This window comes from Mytilus trossulus, chromosome 10 (assembly GCF_036588685.1).
Source record: "Mytilus trossulus isolate FHL-02 chromosome 10, PNRI_Mtr1.1.1.hap1, whole genome shotgun sequence".
NCBI classification, from domain to species: Eukaryota; Metazoa; Mollusca; class Bivalvia; order Mytilida; family Mytilidae; genus Mytilus; species Mytilus trossulus.
This window is the reverse complement of record NC_086382.1, coordinates 34,649,264-34,672,474: the sequence shown is the minus strand read 5'-3', so window position 1 is coordinate 34,672,474 and position 23,211 is coordinate 34,649,264. Positions and strand designations below refer to the sequence as shown.

Below are 23,211 nucleotides of genomic sequence, written 5' to 3'. Positions count from 1 at the left end.
TTATAATTACTCATCGATAACAGACATGAAAATTACAATGTAATATTCTTAAATAGCTGACAGGAAGTTTGAAAAGTATACACATAATGTCATGTATAATAATATAAAACTGTTTAAGATGAAAAAAAAATTAAGTTGTTGTCTTATTAGTTATGTAAGAGTGATTTAAAAGTCATTAAAATTTATTAAAAAAAAGATGTTCAAACTGTTCCATGTTTAATGTAATGAAACAGAAAAGGGACTTAATGAAAAGTTAACAGAAGCATTATCATAGAGTATCAAGACAGAAAATATTTAAAGAGGCTGAATCCTAGCTTAAAAGTAAAAAAAAACGTACTATTAATATATTTACGCAAATAAGTTTATTTAAGGAATTGTGTTCATCCTGTTCATGACAAGTTCTTATCTTATCTATGAAATACCGTTCTAAAATTTATTTAGATCAGAAGTATGTTTTCAACTGTTACAATTGCAGTATGTAAGTATGATGTCTCTAAATATCTGTTCATCTATGCCTTTACTGTTCGTTTGTGTAAAAAGACGGACAACACCATGGCCAGAAAGAAAAATGACGAAAAATCTACGAACCGAGTCATAATCGGCTAAAGTTTTAGTAACAGCAATGCATTCAAACAAAAATCGGGTATTCCGGAAGAATTTGCAGTTTAAAAAAGGTTGCAGATGTGAGATAAATGTTAATGATCAGCAGTTAATTTACACAAATTCCCTTAAAGAAAAAAGGTAATCGTAATTTCTTCGGCATTTATATGACAAAATTTAAGAATCAGTTCCTGTCGGTAACATGTTAAAGCAAATTCAAAATTTACTACTTGTTTCCCTTTAACGGCTTGAACTGTATTTCTAGTATGAATTCGGAAGTGTATGCCTGATATTTCAGATGATACTACACTGTTACTACATCATGATTGTCTGATAGGAGGTTTGTAAAATTACCAATAAGTAAATAAACTCATCATAGATGCCAGGACTAAAATTTTAAATATACGCCAGACGCGCGTTTCGTCTACAAAAGACCGATCAATGACGCTTGAATCCAAAAAGTTGGAAAAAAAAGAAGGAAAAAAGCCAAATATACTAAAATGCAGTCAACTTTAGCAATTGATAGTTCATTGATAACATTCTGGCGTATCATAAACAAACAACTTGTTACGACTCATTTCATTGGCCGAAAGATTTAAATACAACAACAATGTAGTCAATGTGCACGTGAATTGACACAGTTGACCGACAATGGAATGTACAATGTTACTACGAACGTAAAACCAAGGATTTGTATAGTTTACAAACCTTTGGTCAAAAGAATTAATAAATGTTTTGTTAACTTCAAATAGTGGGGTCGAAATATTATACTGATAGTTTGTTTTAAGTAATATTCTTAATCTAAGTTCTTTATGCATGCAGCAACTCCATTACCTTGTACCCGGCATGACAAGAAATATAAGGATAAAATAAAATACATCTGCCGCTTTAATACGGATGAATATATGAACCACTTATAATTTCTTTCTTACTGACGATAGGTTATAATCCTAACAATGTCGTAGTCACTTATAATAAGTGTCTCATAATACTGAACCATTACAATAGTTAATGAGGGGTTGCACTGACATTCCTCTTTTATTATTTTCATGCTATAAAACATACACACAGTACACAAATGTAGCTATAAGCGTACCATAAACGGAGGAAATTGTCCCCCAAAGATAGAAACAAAATAACTTTAATCGTATCATTTGTGCACCTAAATGAATTCAGTTAAGGCAGGTTGTTATAATAAATTGAAATGTTACATCGGCTAAGATTATTTTCTTTGCATGTGTGGAACTAAATAATAAATTGATACTTGTTAGAAATCGTAGTTTATAAGGAACAATTCTTGTTCGAATTCGGGGCCTTTTAAAGCTGACTATGCGGTATGGGATTTGCCCATTATTGAAAGGCGTACGGTGACCCATAGTTGTTAATTTCTGTGTCATGTTGGTCTCTTGTGGACAGGTGTCTCATTGGCAATCATACCACATCTTTTTTTTTTTAAATATTAATGTACTGTTTTCGATTTTAAATGGATGAACATTTATCTTTCAATTTTATACTGTAAGAATAAAGCTGCATACCATTGTTGAACTATCCGCTAAAGTATATGTGGTATGTATTCGTATTTAAAATGATATACAAAACGAAACGTGTATGATAAACTGATAAACAAAATATCAAGCAATTAAGAATGACTAAATGCATGTGAAAGAAGAAACTCACCTTTTTATCAATACATTTTATCAATAAACACTTTTTTTTTTGACTGATTGTTTCTATTAACATGTACATATTTACAATCATGAATATAAAATTTACGTTCGTTTTTTAACCGAGAATAGCAAAACATCACGAAGTATTTCGTTGGAGTTTATAAACTACTTTTAATTTCCCTGTGCCATGGTTTGCCATCTCTGTTTTTTTCTTAACAAAGCATGGTTGGTAACATGTTATGAATTTACTTACAAGTTCTGGATTTTTCTCGATTAAACGGAATCAGAAAAAAAAATCACTTTTCTACGTCGAATACCTAAAACTCGGCAAAGAATATGAAAAGTGTTTGTAGTAAAGTACGGTTTGATTTTTCATGGAGTCCATTCAGTAAAAGAAAAGGCAGTCGGGACGAGTAACTTGGGGTGGGGGAGGGTGTTGTCAATGAAAAAATATGTGAATTAAGATTTTGTTTTATCCTGCATTAAACTTTTGCTGTCGTCCCTTGATCCATAGGAGACATTTGAAAAAATTTGTTATCAATTGCAAAAACTTATGAAACCAATGAATTTCACATGCACATTTATAAAAGCTAGAACTGTGATTGGATAATCAAGAACATGTTATCATTTACGCGAATACGACGATGGAAGCTTTAAACGACCTTGACCAGCTACGTGAATATTGATCAGTCCATTCAACGTTATAGTACATGTGTTCTATTTTCGTAGGTGTGAGTTCGAAGGTTTGAATTGACCAATGAAAACGATCGTTCCTTAAAGAGTTAATCTAATAAAGTTTGTTTGACTGATTTTGTCGCATGATCTTTCGCTAAGCTTAGCTGCAGATAGGTATAAAGTACGAAGTTAAAGAGCATTGAGATCCCAAATTCCTAAAAGTGTTGCAAAATATAGCTAAGGTAATCTATGCCTGAGGTAGAATTTAAACCTTTGAAAAGTTTAATCTAGTCACTTCTTTAAAGGCAACATAAACAACAAAACACCTTTTATATCGTCTAAGCCTGTTTTCCTACATTGGAACAACATTCATATGTTATTGTGGCATACTTGTTTCACACGCTAGGTAAAACAAAAGGATGGAAAATAAACTTTTCAAGATCCTTGTAAAATAAACTAGGTATATACAATTTATGTGTGTATTTCAAAGTATATAAGTATAAGTTAAAAAGTGCTGCTATCAAATTATTATCTTCCAATACCTTAACTCAACGACAGCTATACTGTATGCAGTGACCTTATATAAAAAAATATTGCTCCCTTATTTTCCCTTATATGTCACATGTTCCTTGATTTTACGTTGATTGTTTATCGATGCCACTGGCGGTTTCCCTTGACCAAAAAAAAAAATAAAACAATAAAAAAATGTCTGAATTTTCAAATACCAAAATTATGTTTTTGATAATCAAGTGATTGTGTATGATCTACTTAAGATTTATTTACGGTTTTACACCATAATATACGATTTTTAATTAACTCTAAATGTCATGTAGATTTTACATAAATATGCGATAGCATATCCTTATGATAGTGGGCATTGATCTGCATATAAACTTTAATTCCTATAATATATGTATACTTATATAATATACTATATAAATCTATCATGCTATTTCAATTGAATAACGCAGTGTTAATTAGAAATTGAAGTTGGGGTTGTTTGTCAGTTTCGTATTAAGTATTTGAAGAAATATATCAACACTTTTATTGCTTTTGTAGCTACTTTTCCTTACAGCCAGCAATGGAATTGGAGAGACTGTTGTATGTATATATTTGCTAGTTTTTGCATTGATTTATCAAAAAAGGCTATTTAAACTATAGCTTATAAAGATAAACATCTTTCAAAGAACTGTTTCTGAATAACAGGTTCATAACATGGAATGTCCCTGTGGTATATATTTCGTCTCTCTTTAGTACCTGCACATGTAGAATACATGTGGTGTGAGCTCTCAATTTCACTTATGACAGTTACAAACCCTATAGGTTGCAGTTTTGTAAATACTGACAATGCAATTTCTTATAGGAACTCCTTTTACGAGTAAAACTGTACCACTTTTACTATGAAGTTTTGAAAAAAATCTTATCCTACAATTGAAAGTTCATATGAACCACAATTTTTTTCAAAGGTAAAAATTTAGGGCTGTGCGGTATATTTTCAACGTTTATATGCCCTGAACTTCTCAGGAAGGATATATGAGTTCAATGACTGCGAAGTGTAAATATAAGCACTTCTTAACAATTAAACTTACAAATATGCAAATAATATGAAATCATCATATTTAAGGCCCAGGATTCTATCAATCTTCATTAAATATTTATAAAACTTCATATTTGAGTTAATTTCTTTAAAACCTGTGAAAAAAAGCAAATTTGGTTAAATTCTGAATGTTCCCCTATTTCACCATGTTCACCCTATATAAATAGTTTTAGGTTATTTTTAGCTTATCCTGTTCATTGAACGGTGCTTTTTTAACTTTCGGTATCACTTTTGAGTTCTTAATATATTTATTTTCAGCTGATTACATCCTTCACATAATATTTTGAATTAGATTTGATAAAGTATTCTACAATTTTGATATATTGGTCCCAAATGTAGTACACCCCATTTAAAAAATATTATCAAGAAAGCGCAAGTGGGGTTTATTTTAATTTTCAATTCGTAATAACTGTGTTCTAAAGTCAATATATAAACTTTATATCAATAAGATTAGTAATAAACCAAATATGTATGTATGACTTTAAATGAGACAGCTTCGCTTTTACCAAGATTTACAATTTCCAGTGAACTAATACATGAGAAATATAATATATCCATGTTTATTCTAAAAATAGCTGCTCCAGCTACACGTGTGGTCTATGTGGACAATTTTGATGTGTCTCCTAAACCTATTCATATACCAGGAAATATCTCCGTAACTCTCAGCAGTAATATTGCTCACAAACTACTAGCTGATAATTATTACAGACTGAATGTCATGATAGAAAAGAAACTTTTAGGCCGGTATCATATTGTTCCATGTATTCACGGAATCGGGTCATGGTAAATATAACTTTCAACAGTTGAAACTTAAGTTATGTTATGTTTTGTGTAGCATTTCGACATTCATAACAATTTAAAACAGTGATTTTTTTTCAACAAACATTGTTCTTATACCAATATGCAGTTTACCAATACACATTTATAAAACAGATTCAAAAGATTAGCCTTGCTTACGATATCTTGTCAATCGGCGTGAAACAACCAGCAACCATTCAAACCAAAAATACAATTAAAAATGATAGAACCTACCCACACTGTAAAAGCAAGTTGATATCTATGTAGTTTGCTTTGCGACATTTTCTTTTGGCCCCATATTACACTAAACGTATTTCAAAATAGTCCAGAGTTAGTGTTCTATTTCTTCATTTTATTGAAACAAACAGATTGCTGCTAATTATTGATCTGATAAAAAAAGTTATAAATGATTTAGATAAAGACATCTTTCTTACGAAAAATCTGTATGACAAATCACCACAAATATGAACTCTCTTTATATGAATGGAAAAGCCAAGTGCAATTACTATTACTGAATTCCGAATACTCCATATGCTGTGTTTTGTTGTCAGGAGTAACGTGACATATGTCAGAAGTATCACACTTGAATCCCTGATTTTAATTGGGAGGTTTAGCTAGCTATTCAACCAGTTTTTTGTGTTTAATTTGTTAGTAAGTTTTTTTTTCATTTTCTGCTACGTTTTAAGGCTAGTTAATATATAGGTGGTTTTATATGATATATTTTAATGTGTGTTAAGACAAGTTGAACCTACCACATTATTATGATGTCAATTTTGCCTTCTGTCAACCTTTCTGAACATAGAAATATGGTAACCTGTATTTTCTTCAGACTAATTCTACAGAGATAATTACACTCATAAGACAAAACACAAATTGACAAGGTCATGGCAACAAAAATTAAAAGCGACCAAAAAAATATGTTTACAAAATACAATACAGAAGAAGACAAAGACTGAGCAACTCGAACCAAACTAAACTTGGTTGGAACTCAGGTTCTCTAAAAATTAAAGTTAAGTAGATCATCATGATCTTTGTGTGCCTCCCTTCCCGTTTCTCGTGTATGTACAAATTTTATCAATGTAGGTCAAACTTGTTAAAGTCATATTCGAGGAAAAAAGATGAGGTTACAACCATTGGAACATATCCATAGTTATCTGCGAAAATGATATAACATAACGGTCAAACAACTAATGCGTTTCCGTCGGTTTTAGTTTTTAACCCGGATTTATTTATTTTTTTCGATTTAAGACTTTTAAAAAGCGGTATATCACTGTTGTCTCTATTTATGAAACAACTGGACAGGCCATCCGTAAAATATTCAAGGACACAATTTCTACTTCACTTTTCAGAAATATTGGTTAAATAGCTTCTGTGTATACAGTGACCCTCAAAGAAATCATTATAGTTAACAGGCAACAATCAATCAATAAATTAGTCATGCCTATTTATATGATGATTTAAATGAAATACATAAACAAAAACGTGTTTACTAGAAAAGAACAAAATTGTCCCTGATACCACGAATTTGTGTTCTCAAATAAAATTATATATATATTACACCTTGACGTATATGAAAAACACTAGAAAAAACATTGTATGGTAGCCTATTGGTGTTGTCCTCCGTTTGGTCGAGTTGCTGTTTCTTTGACATATATTCCCCATTTCAATTTTCTGTTTTATTTTTATATGTCATTGTTATTAACGATTGAATGATTTTAAAATATTTTATTACGATTATATTTGTTAATTTATTCATCACGTTCATTATTTACAGTATGTACGACGACTTATGTGAGACCATGCAAGAATATTTAAAAAATCACTCCTGTCCTCAAATAGTAACAGACCATGGTTTTACATGCAGATGTCCAATTGATGGTATCTCACTCTACATGAACAGTTTACCTGCTCGTCTAAATTCGATCCCACCTAAATTTTTCTTCATAGCATCTGTAAGTGTTCATACATGCATTATATAAAGTCAGAACTGTGTGCAATCCTGTAATAAATTAAAGTTTGACTTGCATTTCGTTTTGATTCGCTCTACCGAAAGATGATACAGTAAATTTTGTCAGAGTACAACCTATTTGCTTCTTTTTAGGCATAATAATAAGATTTTATTTTGTCTGTATGTATAACGGAGTTGAGCAGGACCTAATGATTCGTTCGAACACTATTTTAAAATTATATTTGTTTAAAAGGTTTTTACCTTTAAAGCTTTTAATCGGTTTCCTGACTAGTCCTAAACCAAATCGGCACATCTTTTCCGTTGATTAAATAACTTACAAATCATTTCGAATCTACAGGATTCATATTTAGTAATTTCATTCATCAAATCAATGATAAATCTGATCGATGTATTATAGTGTATCATTCGCTCGGCAATCGTGTTTAATGTGTATAAATTTTCTAATATAAAAGAGTAAGTAGGGTTCCCATGTTGTTATAGTATTCATGGGTGTTTCATTTCATTGCTTTGATAGAAAAAATAGATTTTAACAACAACAAAAAGAAGGAGATGCAGATCCCTTTAAGTCTACTTTTGATGAGTTGATACTTATAACAAAATAGTTAAGAGCGTGATACGGCAGATTGTGACCCTAAAACATTGTCAAACGATGCTATTTGCTCTATCTGCCTCTCAGCTATGTTTTATTTGATTTATTGTTCTGAATGTTCTGTTAAAATATAATTACTGTCTATTAAAATTAAAATTCAAAGTAAAAACTGTAATGTCTTGTACATAATAACCCTCCATATTTGATTTCGCGTACAAATGGCAAAACGTTAGTTCGAAGTGAAAAACAGTATTTACTATGGAATAGTGTAAATTATATCTCTCGTAATTAACAAATCCAAACCAATTATTTTGATTTGAAGTTTGACAAGAAATAACACAACTTTCACTCACATCCCTTTAAATATCTTTAAATCGCGCGTAGGTTAAGACATATTCATGATTTTTGTATATACAAATAGCATGATTTAAATAGATCACATTTGTTGTGTGTTATATGTTATGTGTTCCTGTAAGTTATCAGTTTCTGTAAATTTTAAGTCTAGTCTTCCATTACGTATGTTCATATAATTTGTTTTACTTTTATGCATTGTCCATTTGCCCTATCGAATATGGGTTTACAATTCCTGTTAGTATAAAGCCATCCAAATGTGTTAAATGGTAGAAAATATGTTTTTTAGGTTTCACAAGAATGGACTTCATATAATCGTATTTTGAAAATTGATCATATCGATTCATTACAAAGGCCCTTTATCATATGTACATTATTGTCAATGATAAACCACTAGTATAATTCACCAGCAATGATTTTGGATAAAATGTAATTTTGATCAACATCTACTCTGTTGCAGGGTGATTTTAAAGTAAGAGCAGAATTGCTACATGGTTCATTGACGATCGGATGTTTGGAAGTAGAATTAACCCTGAGTACCCCTTGTACTGGATTTGTATGTGGTCGGTAATAATATATCAACAGAAGATAACCATAATGATTAATAAAGTTTTTGAACCATTTATTCCGTATGATTGCTCTTTTTTCTTAATTTACTGACGATAGTATTATAGGAAGCAGACGTCACGGTAATAACGGCTTATTTATTCAGAACTTGATTTTTTTTCTTTTTTAACTGATATCTAACAGCGGAATAGATGTACTTAGTGTATCTCGGGGGTAGTGAATACAAATATCTTCAAATAAAAAAAGCTTTGTCATCAACGTGTGCCAAAGTACATTAAATTATCCGTTCTATAAAATTTAGTAATTTTGAGGCTCTCGGGCCATGACGGACAACTTTTCACGACCAATCTTTACAAAACTGCATCTGCAATAGAGTCCTAGATGGGGTAGCGACAGTACTAGAAAGATGATATAAATAAAAAGTGTATATGAAGAAAAATATCGTGAGTGGATTATTTTCCGACAAAATGAATCGTCGTGGTAATAATACCATATTGTTTTTTCAAGTATTGGTACTCGAGATCGTATAATAGACATCATTAAAAGATATTTTTTTATCGATACAGATATATATCTCAATTGGTTATCTCTTCCATGAAGGGAGTTGCAGTCTTATGTTACATTGTTTTGGTCTTCCTGTACTTTTACATAAAATCACAAAGTAATTCAATATAATAAAGGGAAAAGGGAGATGCAACATGCTCGTCAATGACGCAAAAAGAAGGTCTCCATTTATAATAAGATTTAAAAGACAGAGGCAAAAGAGAAGCAAAAGAGAAGCGACAGATACAAAAGGGCCAATCAAGCGCACCAGTCAAAAATAAAATGAAAACGCAATAAATAAAAAGAAAGAAGAAAACAGAAAAACAACAGTACACACAACTTAACATGGAAAACCAAAAACTGAACAGATACTGATCCACATGTGACACCCTTCGTGTTGATCATGTTATTACTAACATTGGCAGATATCTGATAGATATATATATATATATATATATAAGTACGTCTGAGTCAGTGACAACCCTACAACAGATGTATCCATCGGATCGCCATCGATGATGGTGATACATGGCTGTGTACATAATGTATATACAACTCGTCTAAACATCAACCCAACAATGTTAGATCTGTAAATTTGCTTTCGCAAATTTTTGGTTCTTCCCTCGCCGGGATTCGAACCCATGCTACTGTGATATCGTGACACCAATTTGCCTGCACTGCAGCCGTCCCGCTAGACCACACGACCACCTGGGCTCTCAAAAAAGAGCTTTCGGTGGCCATATGTTACCTTTCCACGTCAGTTTTAATCTAGCGGCGTACTACAGTACATGATATATAAGGCATGAAGATGTTATTGTTACAGATCAGCTAAATTATCTATAGTAAAGGATCCTACAAATTAATGTAAGATACAGTCACAGAAAATAATTATATTCATAAGTACGTCTGAGTCAGTGACAACCCTACAACAGATGTATCCATCGGATCGCCATCGATGATGGTGATACATGGCTGTGTACATAATGTATATACAACTCGTCTAAACATCAACCCAACAATGTTAGATCTGTAAATTTACGTACTTATGAATATAATTATTTTCTGTGACTGTATCTTACATTAATTTGTAGGATCCTTTACTATAGATAATTTAGCTGATCTGTAACAATAACATCTTCATGCCTTATATATCATGTACTGTAGTACGCCGCTAGATTAAAACTGACGTGGAAAGGTAACATATGGCCACCGAAAGCTCTTTTTTGAGAGCCCAGGTGGTCGTGTGGTCTAGCGGGACGGCTGCAGTGCAGGCGAATTGGTGTCACGATATCACAGAAGCATGGGTTCGAATCCCGGCGAGAGAAGAACCAAAAATTTGCGAAAGCAAATTTACAGATCTAACATTGTTGGGTTGATGTTTAGACGAGTTGTATATACATTATGTACACAGCCATGTATCACCATCATCGATGGCGATCCGATGGATACATCTGTTGTAGGGTTGTCACTGACTCAGACGTACTTATGAATATAATTATTTTCTGTGACTGTATCTTACATTAATTTGTAGGATCCTTTACTATAGATAATTTAGCTGATCTGTAACAATAACATCTTCATGCCTTATATATCATGTACTGTAGTACGCCGCTAGATTAAAACTGACGTGGAAAGGTAACATATGGCCACCGAAAGCTCTTTTTTGAGAGCCCAGGTGGTCGTGTGGTCTAGCGGGACGGCTGCAGTGCAGGCGAATTGGTGTCACGATATCACAGTAGCATGGGTTCGAATCCCGGCGAGGGAAGAACCAAAAATTTGCGAAAGCAAATTTACAGATCTAACATTGTTGGGTTGATGTTTAGACGAGTTGTATATACATTATGTACACAGCCATGTATCACCATCATCGATGGCGATCCGATGGATACATCTGTTGTAGGGTTGTCACTGACTCAGACGTACTTATGAATATAATTATTTTCTGTGACTGTATCTTACATTAATTTGTAGGATCCTTTACTATAGATAATTTAGCTGATCTGTAACAATAACATCTTCATGCCTTATATATCATGTACTGTAGTACGCCGCTAGATTAAAACTGACGTGGAAAGGTAACATATGGCCACCGAAAGCTCTTTTTTGAGAGCCCAGGTGGTCGTGTGGTCTAGCGGGACGGCTGCAGTGCAGGCGAATTGGTGTCACGATATCACAGTAGCATGGGTTCGAATCCCGGCGAGGGAAGAACCAAAAATTTGCGAAAGCAAATTTACAGATCTAACATTGTTGGGTTGATGTTTAGACGAGTTGTATATATATATATATAGAGAGAGAGAGAGAGAGAGAGAGAGAGAGAGAGAGAGAGAGAGAGAGAGAGAGAGAGAGAGAGAGAGAGAGAGAGAGAGAGAGAGAGAGAGAGAGAGAGAGAGAGAGAGAGAGAGAGAGAGAGAGAGAGAGAGAAACCATAAACATACAAATACGTCTCATTCATCTTGTTACATTCGAGGACGTGATGGTAGTTGATTGCAGTTACGATAATTGGAACATACACCTTATCATCTGTGAAAATGATATTTCATAATGTCAAAAATAAACTCGTTATGCATCCGTAAAATGTATGAATTCAAATTTATCATTTGGAACTGTTTTTTGCAAGTGTTTAATGCACAATAAAAATACATCTTTAATTCAGCTTTTTTATATGTGATTTCTCCTCAAGACAATGTTCAAGGATCGGGGTTGCTAAACCTCAGTTTTGTTATATGCAAAACAATAACTTAACGCAACATCTAACCGACCGGTCACACTCGTATGGTTATATGGTCATATGAATATGAACAACTGGTATGTCAAAAATAAAATAAAAGGAATTAACTTACTAAGTGTACAAAAATAAGAATGTAGGATAGAGAGTCGACGCAGGACAAAGATTCACAATTAAGTTTTGTGCCAATTTTTTTTAAAGTATTATAGATAAAGCTACTTTGTTAACAGAAGTTATTCGTGCCCTCTTCATACAACAGCTAATTATACTGACATGGATTTGGAGCACATACATAACCACTTCCCTCTTCTAAATATAAATCTAATTCTGCTATGTCATCCATATGATTCTTGGGAACAATGAGTGTTTGTGGTATTCAAAGGATACAGATGGTAACTGGAAGCATTTTTCGTGCATATTTCTTGAAACTTGTTTGGGTGGTATATCACGACCTGTCCTTGTTTATAAAATTGAGAATGGAAAGAGGGAATATGTCAAGGGACAACAACCCGACCAAAGAGCAAACAACACCTGAAGGCAACCAATGCAGCGAGAAATAATTGCTTTTTTGCAGAGCATGGCGAGTTTCGAGATGCATATATGATTGCTTAAAAAAAAGAAGATTGCGAACTAGACAACTCTCCATAAGAGACCAAATAACACAGAAAACTAAATGTCACCGTAAGCTTTCAACAATAAGCAAACCCAATACCGCATAGTTAGCTATAACAGGCCCCCGAAATCACAAATGTAAAACAGTTCAAACGAGAAAACTAACGACCAAATCTATGTATAATACATTAACGAAAAACAAGTATACATACTACACAAATTACAACTACTGAATTACAGGCTTCTGACTGCTGACAGGCTTTTACAAAATGTGGCGGGCTTAAACATGTTAGCGGGGTCCAAATTTTATCCTCCCACTAACCTGGTGACAGTGGTGTGACAGTATAACAAAAGAACGAACTATGAAAATAATTTAAAAAAGGTTTAACTTATCAGTTTGTAAAAAATAGAAAATCATCTAACAAAAAGACAGAGTGGACGTAGAACTACTTACAACAATTCAAGATAAATATTCTTTTTACATAAATACTTTTATGACAAGGATCATGCATTATGGTTATAAGGGAGTTGCAATTTATTTAATTCCCAGATAATGGTTTGAAATTTTCTCCGTTGATTATATATGTACACATTCAAATGAATATTTTGTCGTGAATCCCTCTAATAGTTAGCGGACAATGTAAATTACTTACTTTACAAACACGTCACCTTTTGTTTACATATAACTGTCGCATATTTGCTGATCCATTTGAATGAAAATCAAAATTTGTCGCATATTTGCTGATCCATTTGAATGAAAATCAAAATTTACTTCTTAATAAACGACCAAAATGAAGATCGTTTCCTATTATTTTTTATTTGTGAATTGCATTACAACATTCATAGAACGCAGTCCATGTGATCGATTGTAGTGATGTATTATGTCTATGACTTTTCTCCGACTACAAAATCATGCTTCTTTTTCCAAAACGGAAGTGTTTTTGCAAAATTTAAATTGTAAAAATAAACTCAATCAAGTGTTAAAATTGCAGTTGTCAATCTTCCAGCCATCTCCAATGTATTTAATTGAACTTCATTATTATATTAATCCAAACAAATTGAAGTGGCTTACTACGACAATAAGAATGGCTGGCGATAACTTTCTGCAACATACTGCGCAGAAGGCGTGAAACTCCCATATAACCTGAAATCGGAACATTTTGAATATAAGGGACGAAGGGTGACTTGGGCATAATCAAGTTAAACAACGTAAACTTAGCTTCAGTTCGATAATATGAAATTTATCAATGCGAACCACATCCAGAATATCAATCCGATGTTCACGTCGGAAAGTACAATGTTCCTCGCAGGTTTAAAAGCTTAGAAACAATTTTTATGGGGTCAATATTTGGTCTTTGCCATACCATTCGATAGAGGTGAAAACATGTTTTTTTAGATAATTTATAAATTTATAAACAGTTAATGATCAATAAAATTGAGAATGTAAACGATGAATGTGTCAAAAGAACAGCTTCTCGACCAATGGACAGGAAACAGCCCGATGCAACCAGTAAGTCTTCAACAAAGAGAAAATCCCTCACCCGGAGGTGAGGCTCATTTGGTCAATTACCAAGAATGTATACTAGTTCAGCAAAAAATGACGTCACACCAAGCTACGAATCATGCAAATGACATAAAATTATAAATATATTTAGTAATTCTAGTCTTGAGAAAAGTTGGACGGATGTAATTGATTTTCGCAATAGCCAAAATTCTTACAGATAAACATAGGGTATGTTATTTGTATGATCATTATATGCAAACATGTAGAATTAAATTTTATTTCTGTTGATTTGGTTAAGACTGTCTGTTATGATTTTAAATAGAAATATTAAAAAGATAAAAAGAGGAAGGATAGACCAAAATGAATATTTGAATTGTATTCAGTAAAATTGGTCAACAGTGTTACAATATCTTTATTGCTTTATTGACAATCATTGAAGACGGAGCCACATGGCTGACATACCTCTGATGAGTTTTTACAAAATGAAGATTTTGAATCAAAGATTGTTCCGGGCCTACATTGAATTAATGTGGAGTTTCCGTTAACGCATGTGTAAAAGATATCACAATGTCCAGTCTTTTCACTTTTGTAGTTTCCATTCGGACGACCAGTGCAGTCAACACCGTACCCAACTTTCAAATATGATGCTGGAATTTCGAAAAGGTCTTTGCATTTGCCGTTATAAGGTGCCATATTAGTAAGACAGGGATTGGAGCCACGGTAAATATTGCTTTCATCTCGACACTTAAAATATTGCTCCACAGGTGGCCAAATAAATCTGTTTCTGTATATACCATCTGTAAACCCGTCACAGTGTGGTGTGAAATACTGACGTTCTTTACATGCTGAAACGCAGTTATAGCTTACGGCGAGGTAGTCACTTGAATAAATTAACATACACGTTTACACATATAGAGGAATATCGTTCAATAATATGGACAAATCCAAAACTCTTTATTAATATTAGATTTTTTGGGGCTGTTTATACATGTTCCTCCTGTTTTTTTAAATTGGATGATCATCAAATTAAGTATATAGTTAAAAGGAATTATAGTTTTTTTACAAAACTTTCCTTTCGTCTTGATGACTGATAATTTTCTTTTCTCTAACTATTAAAGGAGGCACTAAGTTGCTAATGAAATTGACATGAAATTGACAACGACGTCATATGTATAAAAGTAGCGATAAACAGATTATCATTGGTCATCTCAACTCGATTGCTATTGTCACGTTCGCCGTACCGGTTCAATAAAAAAAAATCAAACTCATCGAGATGATCAACGGTAATCTATAATTACTGCAATTGTTATAAAGATACTACTATGTATTGCCGTAAACCATGTAAAAGTTCGTTCAATGATATTATTCAAAGTCTCCGCCTTATCTTTACAGGCTCGTTTGCAAAACCATCTTCTAAAAATCTTTAAAAAAATAATAGTAAGTAAAACTTACTTGGGATATAAAAAAAAATCGTACACGAAAATTAAGATAACAATATTGCTTTAAAGTTTGACCTATGTAAAAAGCAAGTTTCTTTTTCACAGATTTGGTGTTCTAGCGACGCGTAGTGGACAGTAAGAACAATTCTTAGGGAGGTTAAGCTTAACACACATTACAGTTATATTTATGACTGATGCGAAATTGAAAGATGTTCCATTTCAAACTTAACTTTGGTGTACAAATCTCATAATCGTAATATTTTTTCATACCAGTATGACGGCACCTTAAGATTCAAGAGTCTAATGAAAACACCAGACATTCATTAACTTTATGTTTGTTTCAGAACTAAATAGAATTTTAATAAAAGGCTGAATTGAGGTGAGTTATCTGCTGAGTTTTTGAATTATTGAAGAAATAACTAACAAATAAATTCTCAAATTCATAATTGATGCGTCTCATAGTTACAGACGGGTAAACCGTGTATGAAAGCAAAATTGTGATTGCACTAATATACAGTTTTATAAACATTAATTTTATTTACAATGTTATTACTTTTATCATATATTTTTTTCATCATCAAAGAGTTATCTATCTCTCTTTCATCATTACCAATATGTGATAAGTCTGTTGAATGGAAAAAGTATTAATCAATCAGCTGATGTTTATTGTTGGAACTGTTTGTTGTTTTGGGTGTCTCGTCGACTTTCAACCTTTTATTCTTTTCTGTTTATATCTACTAACATTTATTTTTTGTTTCGTATCTTGAACCGCATTTCACGTCTTCATATTTTTGACAGGACATAGTTCTTGTAGAAAATAGTTTAGGGTAATGACATTCGTGCAGGTAGGCTGGTTTCAGAACTTGTGGCATATACAGGTCGAATCTGTTTTCTGTAGGAAGAGGAGACAACACTTGACTACAGTTATAGTAAAGCTGACATTTATTTGGATGCGGTATAAGTGTGCTGGAGTCGCACTGACATGTTTGGTTGACATCTGAAAAAATATTATATAAGATAATGTAATGACATTACCGGTACCAATTTTATCGACCTGATATGCATTTCGACAATTAATATCTCTGCTAAGGCCAAAATATCAGAAATTTAAATATGCTTATATCTGAATAATGACTTGTGATAAGAATTTTCTGAAAACTGTATGCTCTTGTTGAAAAAGTTGCGTTTAAACGATGTTGGCCTTTCAGTTCGATTCATCACCGGTACCTTAGTTAATCGAACATGTTTACACGATTTAAATTAAAGTTCGTTGTGTAAACACTTTTTGCAGGTTGCTTGGTAAGAATAGTTGTACTTCAAATTCGAATCTAATAGGTAAAGCCAAATACATTTAGTTTAACTACCTAAATTAGTAAAACCCTTGAAAAGAAAATATTTTGTCTTGATATTTAGTTTTTGTTTCTATAACTGTAGATATTGTTTCATTCCCCGAGTTGGTAAATTCTTTCTTCTATCTTGTAAATATTTTTCACTCCTTTTTTTGTATCTGCTACCAATGATATGTTCCTTTGTTTTTCACAGCTCGTGGAATTGTTAGCGAAAATTGTGTTCTTCATGATGTATTCACAATCCTGTACTTTTGCTTTGACTGCGGCATGGCCGACAAATCTTTATCATGAATACAACACTTTTGAGGTGTGTGATTTTAAACAGGGTATTTATTGTTTTTATATGTTCCTTTGTTTTTCACAGCTCGTGGAATTGTTAGCAAAAATTGTGTTCTTCATGATGTTTTCACAATCCTGTACTTTTGCTTTGACTGCGGCATGGCCGACAAATCTTTATCATGAATACAACACTTTTGAGGTGTGTGATTTTAAACAGGGTATTTATTGTTTTTGTTTTTTTGGGGAGGAGAGGTTTGTGTTCCTTAATCTTTAGCTTTATTTTCCACTGTCTTATTAACTGTTCACTTTGAATGGTTAAATTATTGAACTTTAGCTTCACATGCCCTTATCTTATGTATCCACAAAAATGAAATAATTTTCAAATAATATGTACACTTCATATTCTAACAGTACTAGTGGCGCAGGACAAGAACCTTAAAGTAAGAAGACTTTTCGGCTCCAAGTCAGAATTAAGTGACTGGCTGACGTGTCATGTCCTCCTCTGTGAGCTGTTTCTTCCTTGGTTAAATTTTAAAAACATCCTGCCGGATTTCTAGTTTTTGAGTATATAGTTATCAAAGGTACCAGGATAATTTAGGACGCCAGACGCGCGTTTCGTCTACTTAAGACTCATCAGTGACGCTCATATCAAAATATTTATAAAGAGCATTGAGGATCCAAAATTCCAAAAAGGAGTGCCAAATACGGCTCAGGTAATCTATGCCTGGGATAAGAAAATACTTAGTTTTTAGAAAAATTAAGAGTTTTGTAAACAGGAAACTTATATAATTGTGTTCAAATTTATTTATCATTATGCCGCAAATAAAGACATCTCTAAAATCTTGTTTATTTGTTGGAACCATTTCAATCGTCTGATTCTACGGCAATAAAAGAGAAGCGAAAGATACCAGAGGGACAGTCAAACTCATAGATTGAAAAAAATTGTACCAGACAGTTAAACTGTATGGTACCTTATTTATATCGACATCATCACGTCACAATATACCAAACGATTTGCACAATTGCCATATTACAATCAAGGACTATGTAAGATTAGAGACCTTTCATTATAGATAACATTGCCAAAATATTATTATATATCGGTTCTATAAATTTATTTCCCGTGCCTGAGGGAGATATGAAGATTTGCTCACTCATGAAAAATCATATTTCACTAAACCAAGGAAAATGAATGTGTTATTCAACTGCCATTTACTTTTTTTGTACTTCTGAGCATCAGATATTAATTTACATAATTGTTTTCTTTTCAGTTTGTTTTTCATAACTTAACACAATCAGTACCGATAAAAAGTTAATTATTCATTCTTTTCTGTTTGTTTTTAGATATGTAAAAATTTTAAAAACGAAATTACTATACTATCTTTAAAAAAAACGATTAAATGTTTTAAAACATGAACCACAGGTAACGTCACACAATGCAATCCGGACGTTATGATGGGAATATGATACTTCCCGTGCCTGAGGGCGATATGAAAATTTGTTCACCAAAGAATAATCATATTTCACGAGGGCTCTGCCCGAGGGAAATATGATTTTCGAGGGTGAGCAAATCTTCATCATATCTCCCGAAGCCAAAGGAAATGAATGTTTTATTCCACTACCTATGTCTATGCTTTGTTTACAACTTGAACATAAAGTATAAGTTTGCATATTTTTTTTCTTATCAGCTTGTTTTTATAACCAAACACGACATACACACTGATAAACAGTATGGATCAAAAATGGATTATTTATCTTTTTGTTTTAACGTCTGAAATAAATTTGCACACGATAATTATTTTTGCTATCACTTTAAAAAAAAAAAAAAGGGGGGGGAGTTCAATAACGTTAAATGAACATTAACCGCGCGAAACTTCGGACGATGTAGTCCCCACATTTTAGAGGGGAATATGATGCTGAGGGGAATATGATACTCAGAAGGGAATATGAAGATTTGTTCAATGACACGTGGGACAGTCTCAACCAATCAAAAATTGATTAAACCATCAATATGTATTAAGATTGAAATACAAAGTTTTGTTCGACGTTACATGGGATAGTTTCATCCAATCAAATGTTGATTACGCTATCAAAATCAACATGCAGTAGAATACTACCTTTACCTATACACTCAAGTCAATGAGTTGTTAACGTTAAATGATAGTGAATACAACTAAATTAATCAAAACAAAAAGTGTTTGTTGAAGTGAAAATGTATTGACCTATTTGTGTATATCTAAACTTTAAAATGAAACAAACAGCATGACAAAAATACAAATATCTAAAACAAACTTGTGTTTTGTTACATTTTTCAACTTTTAACTTTAAGGCTTGAAAAACGAATAACGATCAGTTTCAAAATATGCAAGATGAGTAAAAAAATTAACGATAACAAAGTTTTCTATTAAATTCTAAAAATGAATAAAATAATTATGGACGTACTACAGAGCAATTTAAAACAAACCTATTTCACACTTTGATCCAGCAAAACCAGCACTACATGTACGTTTGGCATTCAATTATGTTCCTCCATTTTCACAAGGCTCAATCGAACATGGCGCTAAAATCAAATTAAATCTTTGTTTAGTAAAATGCAACATTTTTGTTTGTACTGTAAAATTTGTGGATTTTCAAATGAAATAGATAATAAATAAATCATCTGTTATGTATGTATCTGAACCAATCTAAATAAAAACCGATCTCTCATCGCTCCCGTGTTCTGATATGTCGCGTGGTCCCACGCGACATATCAGAAAACGGGAGCGTCGAGAGATCGGCTTTTAATTAGATTGTATCTGAATTGAATTATATATAAAATCAATTGTTATTACTCACTAACATTAATGTATATCATTTTATAATTTACGTTATGAACATTATTCTGATCCCTTTTTAACTGTTGATTTCATCACTGAATCTTTGGTTTCATCACTGAATCATTGGTTTCATCACTGAATCATTGGTTTCATCACTGAATCTTTGGTTTCATCACTGAATCATTGGTTTCAACACTGAATCTTTGGTTTCATCACTGAATCTTTGGTTTCATCACTGAATGGTCTTTTCCGCTTGAGGTTACCTTTCTTGGTATACGCTTATAGGTAAACTGATGAAGAATGATAAGTAATTTCTTACAGATTTTTAAAAGATATTTTGGCGAATTTTGTGATGTCCGTAACTGTAGTTGACAAGTATTAAAATGTGATCAGGTCTAGTCCTGGTCGAATCTAATATTTTTTTAATTAACAAAAAAGTTACATGACTATTTATTTTTGTATACAGATACGAATTGCTTTTGTGTCTTTATTTCTGTTAAAAATGTTCAATAGACATATAATCCTCACCTTTGTACATACGTTTAATTTTTTGTTCCATCCGAAGAGTTGCCTGTTTAAACTCTGACAGGCTTTGAGTTATATCTCTATAAGAGTCCAAATCTAGTTTCTCATCTCCAATGTTTGCATTGAGAAAGTTTATAACCGAAGTTGAGCATAGGTCCGATTTGACATAACCAAAAATGGCTATTACTAAAATGCAGCTGAATGACACCATTTTACACATTGCGTGCAGCTGTACACAACACAGCCCTGTTAAAAACAATCCCTGTACGTTTTATCACATTCTACAAAATATTTGTGTTACTATGAGGGAAAGCTATTTCAAAGACTTAGTTAAAAGTATACAAGTGTTAATTGTAAATAAAAAGTTAAACATTATCCTAATCAGACGATGCAAATGCAGTTGTTTCGACATTTTGATATACTTTGCACTATTTGATAACAACTGCCACATTCTTGACTTGGTACAGGACAATTTTTAAATAGAATGGAGGGTTGAGTCTGGTTTAATGGCCAGACAAACATCCTGCTTTATGAAAATGTTAGAAAGTACCGCTGAAATGACAAAACTGCAATACAGAAATACAACACACACAAACTCACACGTAAGAACATCTATCACACAGAAACGCACAAGCACATAAATAATAATCGACACAACACTCCACACTATGTAAACAATATCATGGCTCTTTCAATTTACTTATTTTTAGAAACTTGATTGTTGATTGATGATCAGTGTTGCGATCATGGTAAACTAAACCAAAACTCCATAATTAGTATAAGTTTGAGATCAACAATCATTGAATGAAATATTATTAGTCGATAAAATGTTTTATAGATTCGTACATGTAATAAGTGTGAGAAAAAACGTGCATAGAAGACTTAGTTTAGGGAACGACCATTAAACTTCAATTTTATGGATTTTTATGTAAAAAAAAAAAAAAGGGTATATTCTGATCCCGAATATGATGAAAAAAATAGATATTGTGATCAAGCAGATGATAAAAAAAAAATACACCTTACATAGTTCAATTTTGAAAACATAATCAGAATGCTGACTAAGAAAAAAACATACCCTTCCCCTCCTCGCGGAAGTTAAATGGTTACTCCCTTGATATATATGGATTCATTGGTTCAAAAGTTTCGTTGATATTTAAATTGCAAAAAACTCATTTCAAATGACTTTTTATTAACAGTGATTATACTTACTATAAAGCAATGAAGAGCTTTTCCGGAAATAATTTATGTTAACACTATGACAAAAATAGCAAATTTAATTATGTAATATTTTGTTCAGCTTTTGTCATATTCAGATAGTATTTCAAAGCTGATAATAACCAGCGTTTAAAATCATGATATAACTGACTTTCTCATTATTTACCATGATTTAAGAAATTAAGACGTATAGTTCAAAATGTGGAATTTCATAAATTCAAAAAGCTATGATTGATTTATGTTCGAAGCCCCTTTTGAAATATAATTGACGTCATTTATGTCAGTCAGACCATACATTCTGTGTACGGAATAAACTGCAAATCACGTGTGGACTTTCTTGTCGAAATAGATTAGACGACCTTGTATACTTGAAGACAAGGCCAAACTAACATTTAATTTATACAACTTCAGGTAATGAAATTGTATATATAGCATGTATAGATAGCCATTGCATATTGAACAACTCCTGATTTTATTCCTATTTGAAACATTAACTAAAGGTGGACACAAGTATGGAATACCATTAAAATTAAACACAGTATAAGAATATAAACTTAACTATAAATTCATGTACTTTTAACATAACCATGATATTTGTACGGAAATGTCATATACAAATTGTTTATCGTATTTAAATTGTATTGCATCTTTATTTGTCATAATTATTGAATTTGCATTGTTTATTTTTTAATGTAATTATTATTTTTCTATTAAGAGAGCCTTATTAAAAATTGGTGTAATCCAAATTAGTCACTCTCTTTAAATAAAGATATTATTATTATAACATTACCATGATAAATTGAAAGGGTTTTATCTGATAGCAAATGACTGCTTTTTGTTTCACTCATTATGAAGGTAGGAAATCTGGTCTTTCATGGGATAGTATTGCTGTTTTGTCAAATTTCTATTTTGATGACTGCTATTGTATATACAAAATATTGTTCGTTTGAGGCTGATGTGTTGGAAACACATGTTGAACAAATCTGATTTTGGGTAAAAGGAATAATCTTTGTTAAATTGAATAAAAATACCTTTCTAAGCTTTTCAATGTGTTTTTTGGTTTGTTTTACTGCTCCATGCCTTGGAGTGTCTCGAAACAAATGTGCACTACAATTTAAATACAGACCTTATGAGGTCAAAACTGTGAGTAGGGTTGTTTTCACTTTAGACTTTAGCAGAGAATGGCGCGTTTAAAGCATTTGTTGTATTGACACAAGTGTGTGTTTGCATGCTATGATTAAGAGAGACGAATGCTTGAAATGTACGATTGAATGTAGAAATAACTACAAAAACAAAAACTGAAGGCTATAAATCAGAATGATATAGACGTGAGCAAACTGATGATCATTGTAACTATCAAATAAATCTTCAAATACCAAATATATAAAGAG

At 32.2% G+C, this 23,211-nt stretch overlaps 1 protein-coding gene across 1 annotated transcript; it reads left to right on the top strand.

Moving 5' to 3' along the window:
- The first annotated feature begins 882 nt into the window (after positions 1 to 882).
- Positions 883 to 8,828, top strand: LOC134687848 (ganglioside GM2 activator-like). The gene is made up of 5 exons (XM_063548307.1): positions 883 to 940; positions 4,002 to 4,043; positions 5,115 to 5,322; positions 7,112 to 7,289; positions 8,707 to 8,828. The coding sequence occupies exons 1-5, from the start codon at positions 883 to 885 to the stop codon at positions 8,815 to 8,817; spliced, it is 597 nt and encodes a 198-aa protein (XP_063404377.1). The 3' UTR covers positions 8,818 to 8,828.
- The last annotated feature ends 14,383 nt before the right edge of the window (positions 8,829 to 23,211 follow it).